Source organism: Xiphias gladius, chromosome 6, assembly GCF_016859285.1.
Source record: "Xiphias gladius isolate SHS-SW01 ecotype Sanya breed wild chromosome 6, ASM1685928v1, whole genome shotgun sequence".
In the NCBI taxonomy this organism is placed as follows: Eukaryota; Metazoa; Chordata; class Actinopteri; order Istiophoriformes; family Xiphiidae; genus Xiphias; species Xiphias gladius.
In genome coordinates, this window is record NC_053405.1 from 28,953,474 (window position 1) to 28,965,763 (window position 12,290).

General features: G+C 40.3%; 1 protein-coding gene across 1 annotated transcript in view; it reads left to right on the plus strand.

The window, feature by feature from the left end:
• The first annotated feature begins 1,473 nt into the window (after positions 1–1,473).
• Positions 1,474–12,290, plus strand: part of phb2b (prohibitin 2b) — a 30,366-nt gene continuing 19,549 nt past the window's right edge. Inside the window, exons 1-3 of the mRNA XM_040128450.1 lie at positions 1,474–1,601; positions 6,810–6,942; positions 7,962–8,046. Coding sequence (XP_039984384.1) covers positions 1,581–1,601; positions 6,810–6,942; positions 7,962–8,046 — 239 coding nt within the window. The 5' untranslated portion in view covers positions 1,474–1,580. The remainder of the gene's footprint in view (positions 1,602–6,809; positions 6,943–7,961; positions 8,047–12,290) is intronic.

Below are 12,290 nucleotides of genomic sequence, written 5' to 3' on the forward strand. Positions count from 1 at the left end.
TTGCATTCATCAATTTTGTTCCATATATTTAAAGTTTCATTGAATTTAGTCTCCTTTTTTTAATATGCACACCCAAGTATTTGACTGCAGTTTTAAGGGCGATACCATAGGCTGCCACGAGATGGCAGTCAAGCACAGCTAGTACTCCACACTTTCTCAAGCTCAGTCGTTAGCTAAGGAAAATCAATCTATAACCTGACAGGGCTTTGGAACATGCCCAGCATTTTTCAGAAAGAACTTTGTTTCCAGTTAAAATGTGACTATTCGGTTCTCAGAGACACTCGACTTGATCAACGTCGGAACTTTTCGTAAGACGTGAGAGCTTTTCCACTGCTAATAAGAAGAGCGGTGGTGAAATCGGACGGCCTCGTTTTAGACCTCTGTTAATTGTAGAGAGAGGGGAGGTAACATTTGCTAAAGATATTGACCTATTAGAGTCACGATAAAAGTATCTGATTACTTTCCTGAAATTTCTCTCCGAAACCACCGAGTTCCAATGCCTTGGAAATAAAAGGATGTCCTACCATGTCAAAAGCTTTATAAAAATCAAGGAAAAGAATGAAGCCGTCATCATTTATAAAATCATTATTTCCAAGCAAGTTGTCATATATTGATCCATCTTTCTTAAATTCTGTGTCACTTGTTAAATCCGGCAATCCCAGCTGGCCGACCTGCTTCTCCTGCTTGTTTGACCTGTGGCCGTACCGCTGCCCCCTGTCAGCCGGTTAGAAAACCTCCATTCAGTGCCTGCACGCTGCAGAGCCCTGGGTCAGGCGTCAGGGACGAGCTCTGAAGCCCCCCCCCCCCTTTTTTTTTTTTTACCCAGCAGGTGTACAGACTCCTCAGCGCTGTGGATCTTGACCAGAATGTGTACGACGTTTCCTCGCTCCTTTAGCCCGCGCAGTTTAAAAACTCCAGGCTCCAGCTCCAGCTCCAGTTCCAGGACTCTCTCTCTCTCTCTCTCTCTGCGGCTGCCATTCTCTGTCTTGATTTTTTTTTTGTGACCTCTCTCCAGACCAAGAGTTTTGGACTTGGGAGTCTTTTATGTCTTGGGCGCGTTACCCCGCACGTTTGGCCACAGCGTCGTTCTTCGCTTGCGCACGAGGCTCCTGTAGCATGGTAGAGAGGCCCGTTCACAGCGGAGGTATCACAAACAGGGGCGCGAAAAACGTAAATTGAAAAAGTCTCTGCACATCAGTAACTATAAGTCAAGTTTAGCGTTAAGAAGGACGAGATTCTAAACTAGAAACTAACAAAATAACGTGCGCTCAGTTCGTCATTTGCCGGAACTTATTTGAAAATCTTATATATGTATCTTATATATGTCAGTGTGAAAGATTTGGAAACAGCCCGACAAGTTGTATTGGCAGAGCTGTCTTAAAACGTCCTCACTCAACTGGACCGCATTGGGGAAAAATGTGGGATAAACAGCGATTCATTGTCCGTGGAGGGGCAGCGTCACGATTTACAGTGTACAGACTGCCGGAAAGTCGGAAGAAGAAGAACTACGTATCCCAGTAGACTTTGCGGTCCACGGGTAGGGGGTGTTGTCTCGACCTTGGAGTTCGACGTGCAGCGGCATGGCGAGCAAGGACCCTAATGTAAGCGTTTTAAATGCTACATTATTTTAATTAAAGAGTGTTTTTTTTTGCGGTTCTTTGATGCATGTTTATCTACCGTTAAAGTATTTAATGGTCTTTTAATGAGCTAACATTAACCACAACAACCAGCTACCTTTTAGTCAAGAAAGCGTTGGTAAATATTAGCCAGGTTAGCTCAGTTAGCATGTCGCATTAGTTAACTGTTCTGCTAGCTCAAGCATCGCTAAACTTCGCAGTCAGCCGTCCTTATTAGCAAGGTCGTATTTTATGACCTGGCGCGACTGCTGCCGGCTGTTAACAAACTAATATTCTACGCTGGGTGTAAACAGAGACGCAGTGGACCTGGGCACTAAGCCGTGGCTTATTCATTCACTTAGCTCAGTCAGTTTCAAGGTGAGTCCAGACCGGTAAATATTCCGCACACATAGGTGTCATCTGTCCTAAATGTCTCCTCGTTTCCCCTCACTGGCCTCTTATCCTCGCGTTATGTGTGGAATGGGTGCAAGAGGAGAGGAGTTGAGGAGAAGGAAACATTTTTATTGACACGAGGGCCCAGTCCCCCCCCATTGCAGAACCCTTACAGACCTGAGTCGACCCTACCGGTGACACCACTTTAAGTATGAGTGAATGCGGGAGGGTGTGTGGGCTGTTTTAATGAATGTAACAGCACTTTGTGATATCATGTTACCTGGACAGAGACACGGTTATGCACTGTACAGTGTGAGGCAGATACAGTATCTCAGACTCTTTGGTTTAATGAACTGGACTATTGTTGTTTGCTTCCTGTCGATTGGTAAAAACTGTTCTGTTATATTAAGTCCACATATATTAAGTCACAATCCTGCCATAATAAGACAAATAACTAGGCTACACACACAGTGCTGGTGAACAACATGTGGTTATAAGTAAAAGGAAATTGCCGGCACATTCCATTTCTATACTCTCTTATAATGCACAATTTCACTGTGATTGCTGTTTTAACATCACAACGGTGTGCCTTGAGGGATTCGTTCAGTAAATTCCGCAGAGGTGTGGACTTGTAGAAAGTGTGCACAAAGAGCTCTAACAGTCCGTGACTGAGCCCTCAAACAGTTTGCTGAATTAGGACAGTAGGACAGTCTGGGGCCCTCACAGACATAGAGGGAGCACTTGCCTGTGAGTGTAAGAGGGGCCATTGGAACAGTGCCGAAACACCCTTTCCTCTAAACCGTCATCTGGAGTGATGTCAGTTTCTGATGATGACGACACAGCCGGATGACCTGTCAGTCTGCAGGTGTTAACAGCTCTGCATGCCATGGAGTTTGTGTTTAATTAGATAATGTGAAATACTGTCCAAATAATAATAATGGTGAATAGTTACTACTGTCAGCGCAGTGGTGTAGTGATGTCCTCCAACATACAAAAGTAAATGTGAAATATCAGTTCCTGCACGTTTCCCCTTAAAGACACCCTCTTAAAACAGATTTATAAGTATCTGCACATCTATTAGAAACCTGTATTTCGTAGGGCTTGATATTGGCACTGATCTCCAGATTCGATTCAATTTGATTTTGATTCACAAAGTCCAGAATCAGTTCATTTCTATTTGATTCTTGATGATTCAGTTACATCAGATAAATACCAATTTTGTGTAAAGCTCTTCTCATAATTTATCCTGGGAACTTAAATTTCTTTTACATTCAACGAATGAGCAACGCTGTTGTTTCCATGAATATAAAACTATATGTATGAGCAAAGTGCTTATAAGTGTTGTACGAAGGCAGCTGGATTTGCTGGAGGTTCTTTAAGACGTTTCACCTCTCATCCAAGAGGCTTCTTCAGTTCTAACTGACTGGGGGGAGTCCACTGGATACAGGATAAATTCTAAACACATTTCCCGGTTATAAAACTGTGGACCAAGGATTTGTTTTCCTTGGCAAATGCAAAAACTACTAAAACATGATACATCAATATTTTTTTAGGTCTACATGTGCAAAACAGTTGAGCAGGAATAATTAAAAAAACCTGCGCCAATAAAAAGTGCGGCGTCATTCGGCATATTTTAAAAAATAAAAGCTGTCCCGTACTGCTCTGCATGGACTGTCAGCAGCAGTAGATTCAACTAAGTACAGCATGTCCACTTTAATGAACAGTTTGAGCACAGACGGATAGAAGCTGAAAGTCTGCTCAGTGATTCATTCACTGCACTGTTTGTGTTGACAAGACATCAGCTTGATATCTGCAGACAGCTGTTAGCTAGTGTTAGCTACCCGGCAGGAACGAAGTAGAATCCACACACTGTTCAATCGACTTCCATGGCTTCACGTCTCGTAGCCAGAGATAATATCTCTTCAACAAACACATACCAAGAGCTCAGATCGGTGTGCAGGGTCTTTTTTCAATCTATTTCTCTTGTAGATGCAGTCCCTAAATTAGCTACGAAATGGCCAGAGTCCTGTCCTATCCTGGGTTATTTTAAGTTAAAGTAATGTCGATGTCAGCTGGCTATATCAGTCGCCTTGAGTTACGTCGATCCTGTAAACTTTGTGACTGAAGGTGGCTCATAAAGCCAGCTTTCAACTGTTACTTTTTTTAACTTAAAATAACCTTTTTGTGCACATTGTAAAAACTCAGTTTCTACACAGACGACATTCTACACATCACGCAGTCCTAACTGCATACACTGCATACACATAACATTTGGCACAGGTGTACATGTTTACTGAGAAAAATGCAGACATCATGACATTGTAAAAATCAATATTGGATCATTCAATAGAAATTGCAATTAATTGCAAAATCTTTTTGCAGTCCTAGTAAGCTATTTATACTGTGAAAAGACCACAGTTTGTAAAGATAGTGTTCAGACACCTCAAGCCAGCAAAACATAATTTATTTATTAGTTATTGCATGTGCATTTATTGATATTCTGCTTGTAAATTCTTTATGTAATAATCCCAGTTATGGTGAGAAAGTCTTGTAATTTGTAGAAATAATTACATAGCATATAGGCTTGGGCAGTTTCATTGCACTAATCTGACATGCATTAAATAAACTGACACAGATGTGTCTACTAATGTGTAATGTAGTGCACAATTTACGCCACCAGAGGTCGGCCATGATATAGACAACTGGCAGAATAGGCGGGCCGGCCGGTGGGGATACAGGACTCCCTGTTTGGGAACATTTTGGGTTCATTTCCAGTGATACAGGTGAGACAGGCAACATGCTGTTAACGCTATTTGCTTCAAAAAAATTGTGGATAAAGCAGATCACACATAAAACTGTTGTTGTCCAGGTTGACCTGCAAATATCTCTGCATGTGTGCTTCAAGTGCAGCATCTGAACGAATATTCAGCACAAGGGGGAACACAGTCACCCTGCTACTTTAAGCAACTAATGCTGGACAAAGTAAATGTTCGTCTTCTTGGCAAAAAACTTAGATGACTAGGTCTTGTAGACCTACAGTGGCTGGCTAAACCAAAGTATGAGCCATCAGGCTAAATTATTAAGACTTTTTTTTTTTTTTGCATAGGCATATATTTTATATCTTTTGCAGCCAAACGTCCCACAATTGCCTTTAGTTGGCCCCGTTTAAAGGTCCAGTGCGTAGGATTCAGTGGCATCTATGTGTGAGGTTGCAAATTGCAGATAACTGAATACCCCTCTCCTCACCCCTACCTTTCCAAGTGTTCAGGTAAGGTAAGAACGCAACAGGCCCCCTTTAGAGCCAGTGATTAGTTTGTCCGTTCTGGGCTACTGTAGAAACATGGCGATGCAACATGGTAGGCTCCATGGAGGAGGACCCACTCCCTATGTAGATATTAAGGGCTCATTTCAAAATAATTACAATTAATAATAATATTTTATTTCTTTATTTCTTTAAATAATACATATACTGTTGGTGAAATGTTGGGAAGGTATTAATGTATGAATACATAGATACTGCCCATGCCTAGTAGTGTACGTGTTTTAGGTAAAATGGAAATTATATAAAGATATTACATGTCAAAATATACTTTCTGCCTGTCACACAGGGATTTTTAGTCTCATAGAAACTGATATTTAATGAAGTGATTTTTACCTCCGAAAGTCAAGATAATCCTGGGCTCCCTGACTGTAACGTCATTATCAATGATACAGGTAAATGGCACAATAAAAAGAACAAAGCTGAAAAGTTGAACGCTGTTTTATGCTTCCCTTATTAATCTGACCTACAGTTAGCGAAGATCCACTAGTTTTGAATAAATGGAATCAGAGCACAAACAAAATCTAAAATTGTTAGTGAGTGGAACCTGTTATTTGTCCTGGTATAAAACTGTGGCAATATAGTACCAGAGCGGTCCAATCAGCTGCAGAATCCAATGACATTTGCTAAGGATGGTCTCTTGTATCCTTGCTTGGCCCTCCTCTGGGCAGCCTCTTCACTCCTCTGAACAGAAATAATGGAATTAAGACATCCTTCATGATGGTGGACCAGATCGATTTCTGGCTGACCAGAAAAAGGGGGATCAATGAGACACGAAATAAGGCAAATGATTAAAACCCACAGTTACATGTAACAATTTCTTAAGGAATAGTTATGCTTTTAGTGTTGACATGAACTCTTAACAGTACATAGTAATAATCCACTTAATAAAAGTGGCAGAAAATGGAGGGATCGATGGACTTGATATAACAGCTGCTATTAATATGAGGCAATGCTAAAAACTAGCTTGGCTCTTCTCTGGTACACATTGCTAATATAAGTCTCTCAGTCTCAACTTTTTCCTTTGTCTCATGAACTTGCAGAATTTTTTTTTGTGTGTGTGTGTGTCTTATACTGCTATATGTTGCTGTTTTCAAGAACTGACTTTACCGTATGCCCTTTTATGTAGCTGTTAGGCTGAAGTTGATGATTTTTTTTCATAATTAAACAACATGTTTTTTTGGGGGTTTTTTTTTGTTTTGGATCAACCAATTTATAAAGCTCAGAACTTCATTTCAAAGTAATGTCTTCAGCTCTTCAAAGATACTCATTTTACACTAATGTAAAACAGAAAAGCAGCTAAAACTGAAACTACATCTATTTTTTCTGTATATTTGCTTGATAAATGATCAGTGAATCAATTACCTGACCAATGGTTTTAGTGCTACTCTAGAGTTACACATTCCTGGAAGGACATGACTATAATCTTACTTTACTGTCTCTCTCACTCTCATCTCCCCACACACACACACAAACTATAGCGCTTTCTCCAGCATCTAAGGGATCTGGCAGGTCGGATGTCTTCATTTGGTGGCAGAGGGGCAGGATTAGGACTGAAGCTGCTGCTTGGAGCTGGTGCTTTGGCATATGGCGTTAAAGAAGCCACCTACACAGGTAAACACACGTATACAGTACTTTCACACCAAGCTCTCCATATGTGACAGATGAAAGCAGGCAGTTCATGTCCTCAGATGTCACTGATATGCAACAAAAACTACAAGGAGATTAAGATGACTAGAAAACACCACTGACTGCTGGCTGTTGTATGTGGTTCCTCTCGCACAGTCAGAGTTCCACCTACTGGGTTTCAGTATCTCATCTGGTAGAGAGTGCAAGTCATTAATTTTTAGTTTCTTGGTTTGATCCCAGACTCTCCCTGATATTATATTAAAATCGTTGAGCAAGACACTGAACCTAGATAATTGCAGAGACATATAACCATAATGCAACTTAAGAAAATTCAAGCAAATACAGAACACGTTTGCTGCATTAAAAAAAATGCAAATTAGGAAACAAGTTTGCCAATTTGACAATGAAGACACAATGCTGATAGAAAAACAGAAGCAGTTAAAGACACATTCCAAGTCATTATGCAGACAGAATGTTAGACACTGCTCATTTTCCAACAAAACCGATTAGGATGTGATGAGGGTATTTCTATCTTGTAGGGTTGTTGTATTGGACTCCATGCCCTACATCACATGGGTGTGTCAGAGTTGGTGTGAATTGATATATTTGATATGGAGATGTATCTTTTCCGTGACTCAGGCAATTGACAGACGTCAAAAATGCTTAAAGAAACACTCTTAACAGGTTGCCCTTTTAGATTGTCTCGTGTTCCTGAATCTGCTGTGTTTGTATTTTCTGTCACTTTTCATTCATGGAATATTAGATGGTTCTCAGACTGAAAAGCGGGGTAGTAAATTTAAGGTCATGGAGGTTTTCGGTCTGGAGATTTTTGGAAGTGTCATATTTACATCATTCAGTCAAATCTTGATCATAGTATCATTAATAGCTGTCATTAACTGCAACATGTCAAAACTTTTCAGAATGCTATTTTATAACCTTCCCAGTGCTTACATTTCACATATATTAATCAGATATTCTTTGTGTGTTTGTGTTTGTGAGAGCAGTGGAAGGTGGCCACAGAGCCATCATCTTCAACAGGATTGGAGGGATGCAGATGGACACTGTTCTGGCAGAAGGGCTACATTTCAGGTAGGAACGATTAATTAATAAACTCACTTGTTCCAGTATCTATACTGGTCAGTCTGTTGTCTCTCGTGGCTTTAACTGTTGTCAAAGTCACAATTTGCCATTTGTCATTTCTGAGTGGTTTACAACCTCAGGAAGGCCAGTCTTATGTAATATGAGCCAGCCTTAGGGCAGAGAGAGGAACGCATGAGAGTGACATGCTGTGGATAGCCAGCAGCCTTCTATAGAGATTGTGATGAACAATTAATAGGAACCCCCAAAAGTCTGAGATCAACTTCCCAATTACTTGAATGGGAGAGTGGTCTCAGACTTTTGGACCCCACTGTGTAAATATCTGCGATCTTGACTGGTGTTAATTAAAACAGGGTTTTATTTTGTTAGCTAAAGCTGCTGTTCATTGGTAGCATAAGCATTAGCTGCAGGATGCTAGTAAGCAGTCAGAAAATGATATATTATTTTTTGTTTGCTCTTTGTTTCTTTTGAGATAATAGTTGTTAGGACTGTGAATATGCGTTGCTGACAGTGGTTGGTCGTTTGTGGCTTGTAAAACGTCCGTTTCTGCAGTGTGTGTTGCAGTTTTGATAGTGATGTCCGCAAAACGCTCAAAGGTGTTGCTTTTTTTTGAATCAGCAACTGTGACCTTGGCATAATGGCTACTGATTCTGAGGAGTCCAGTTGGGAATTGAGGAGATGACCCCTGCACAGTTTAGATGGTTCAAAAAGTAGGAGTCAATCAGGATTGCTGCATAGCAGGAAGAAGTTGATTTGGGGAAGAAATATGGCAAAACCAATGATAGCATTGTGGCAAGCTGAGCCAGCTTTTGATATTAAAGAGCATCTTGCAGGTCATCAGCCAGCGGGGAGAAATCTAGTTGGGGTGTGAGGAGAACCGGTGGAGAACTATGCAGGTGTCTGTGACCACTTTTAGCTATCATTAGCTAACGCGGGTCACTTGTGTTCACATCACAATATTATAAAGTTTGCTATCACATATCAGACTAAAACAATGCTAGTATTGGTTGTCTAATACTTGCAGGACTATTGATTATATTGAATATACCCAGGAGAGGGAAGCTGATTCCTGATGAACATTTTGTTTGATAGGTGCTAGTGTCAGAAATGCCAGCCCCTAGCCACAGCTATGGAGAGTATGGCCCTTTTTCAAAGCACCACCTACAACCTCTCCCTACCCACTTCCACTCCATTTGCGCGTTCACTTGGAGGGTCCACCACATTAAGTGCCATCCCAAACCAATTAGCTGGGAGTCCAACAGCGAGTCTATATTGATACTGTCTTACTGACTACGTGCTACACTTGTGTTGTTTTCAGCATGGAAGATGCCCTGCAAAAATGCTAGTTCTGTTCGACTGCTCAAACTAAGATAGACATTCAGTATTGTCATAGAGACGTCAACAACTTTAGGTGACATTGTAACTAGGATCAAACATACCTAGAAAACGATAGACGTCTTCATTTACTTGTATATAGTTGTACGCCTATATTTACAGGGACTGTTGCCAAAACCAAGCAGCCTATAAACATTAGAGTTCAAAACAAGAAGTCGTTTACAAAAAAAAGAAATGCCACCAAAAAAGCTTGGGAGTAAGTTTTATTTTTCTACACAAGCTTAAGCCTACTGTGGAGTGAATGTAATCAGTCTGCCACCTCACTGCCCACACTGTTGCTTTTGTAGCCAATTTATTAATGCTGTGTAAAAGAGATGATGTTTCTGACCAAAACATTTTCTTCACTACTGTTAGTATGAAAGTTAGTACAGTACCTGTTTCCGATGGAGAGACGGAAGTTGGTCCTGAAGCTTGGTGCTGTATTTATACCCTACACCCTTAATGAAGGGTGCTTCATTCAGCTGTGAGTGTGACTAAAAACAGAGTTGCTCTGTGACGGAGATGTGGGGAGGATACACTTGAGAAAGGCCCTATGTGTTGCAGGGAGATGGAAGTCTTAAGGGCCCTGATGGAGAATCTCACATCCAGACCTGATATAACATGTCTGAGTATACTAGAGTATACATGAGTATGTTTAGGGCAGACATAATGTCTTATTCTGTTGAGTTCTTCCAGTTATCCTTTCTCTACAATTGGAATAAAAGCCAAGTGGACCAAGGCAAGATAATAAAGAACACTGAGTATTCAGCAGGTATCTAAACCCAGACTTCATTGCTTTTAAATCATATACTTGGTCTTTTATATGTAAAGCTGACTTTACCAGTGTGAACTTAAAATAAAACAGATAAGAAGTAATTTATATGTAGATAAATTGTAAATTGCTGGTATTATAGTGTTGTAATTTACAATACTATAATACTAAAAATATTCAAACTAAATCTGAGTAATTTTACTCTATACAAGTTGCCCATATTTACATCCTCGCTACCTATATTACACATTTGATGATTATAATAAGACTAAAGCTTAACTCTAGGTATTGTTTCCATATCCTTAGGCAGTACTGCTACACAGCTTACAGGCAGATTGTGCCCTGGGCCTGTGGCCTTCTGGGCAGGCACATTGGAAAGCCCTTACCCCGATGTGTTGTGTCTGCCATCAGAGCACAATTTCCAGAAGGAGTGCACAAAGCTTGTGAAAGGCCTCATTTGGGAGACAATCAACAAAATTAATTACAATCATAAGGTGTGTCCTATTGTATAAATAAATTTTAATGCAGCTCAGGTCAGATATATATCAAACAATAAAGGCAGCAGACTTGGACTAATAGCAAGCATGTCCGATGTAAATACAATAGTATATTATTATATTCATTGAATGCAGTTAAGACAGTAAAGCCAGTCCTGCAATACAAATATAAACTTAGAATTAGCCCCACCACCAAAACTCAAAACACAACATTAGAACTTTTAATATATGTACAGTACACTTCCAAACTGAGTACATCCCTGGTCAATATCAATAAAATGTTAAGTAATTACAAATACTCTCCATTTAATACAATTGTATCAGTTTTTAGCGAAAGCCCAAGAAGAATGAAGCCACTCAGTTTGAAGAACAGAAATGTTTGACTATTACAACTATAATGAAAGATCCTTATTAAAGAAGCATATGCAAAAAAAGTCAGTATACCCTTCATTAGGAGAGGTTCTTTTTTTTTTTTTTTTTTTTTTTTTTTTTTTTACTGTTTTTTTATATTTTGTGTATCCGCCTTTATTTTTGTTGACAGATTGGATCCTCCTCGGCATGGATGATACCAGTCTTGCACAAATCTGTGGAGAAATGTTCTGCTTCTTTACAGATGATTCTTTTCAGCCGCTCTTTTCTTGAAGGGTTTTGTTGTTCTACCTTATGCTTTAAAATAGTCCAAAGGTGTTTTATTGTTCAGTTCAGGGGAAATACTGGGCCAGGTTTTAGTTTTCACTTTTTCTTCTATTTTTTCATGTTGAAAAATTCCTCTCCTGACAAGCTTCTTGAGACTGGGAGTCATCTTTTCATTCAGCATTTGGGTATACAAAACCCGCATTCATAGTGCTATCTATAGATGTCATCTCCCCTACACCTTTTGTACTCATGCAGCCCAATATCAGTGCTACATCCTTGGTGATCTTCTAGCAAGATCTAGAAGGGGGGGCAGGTGCAGTGGAGGATAAGACAGTACTGCTCTCTTATAGAGCCTCTGGCGATCTGGAGTAGCCCTCTAATAGGGACTTCCTGAGGGCCCATGCATAAGGGAAAAGATGTTTAGATTACATTCATTGGTATTATTGACTCATGCACTGACTCACAAAATAAATAATATTTAGGGACTGACTGAAATTACTAACCGTACATTCCTGATTGGGTGGATTACATAGCCACCTTTGCAGTAGCAGGGATAGCAAATAGCGTTGTCAAAATAGGCCAAAAATGACATTTGATTATTAACAACAACATTGAGCGACATACCTACTCGGGTGAATATTTTCAGAATGGATGCTCGTGCTGGAATGGTCGGCTAACTGTAGATTTCATAGCTTGCATACAACTTTATCTAGAGGTTGACCAAAATCTGAAGTATTTCCAAACGGGGGAATGTTACGGGGGCGAATGTTGTTTAAGGGGCGACTGTGGCCCAGGACATAGAGCGGGTTGTCCACTAACCGGAAGGTTCGTGGTATCCATTTTTCTTTGGGCAAGATATTGAGCCCCAAATTGCCCATGATGTATCGTGTGTGTGCGTGTGTGTGTGTGTGTGTGTGTGTGTGTGTGTGTGTGTGTGTGTGTGTGTGTGTGTGTGT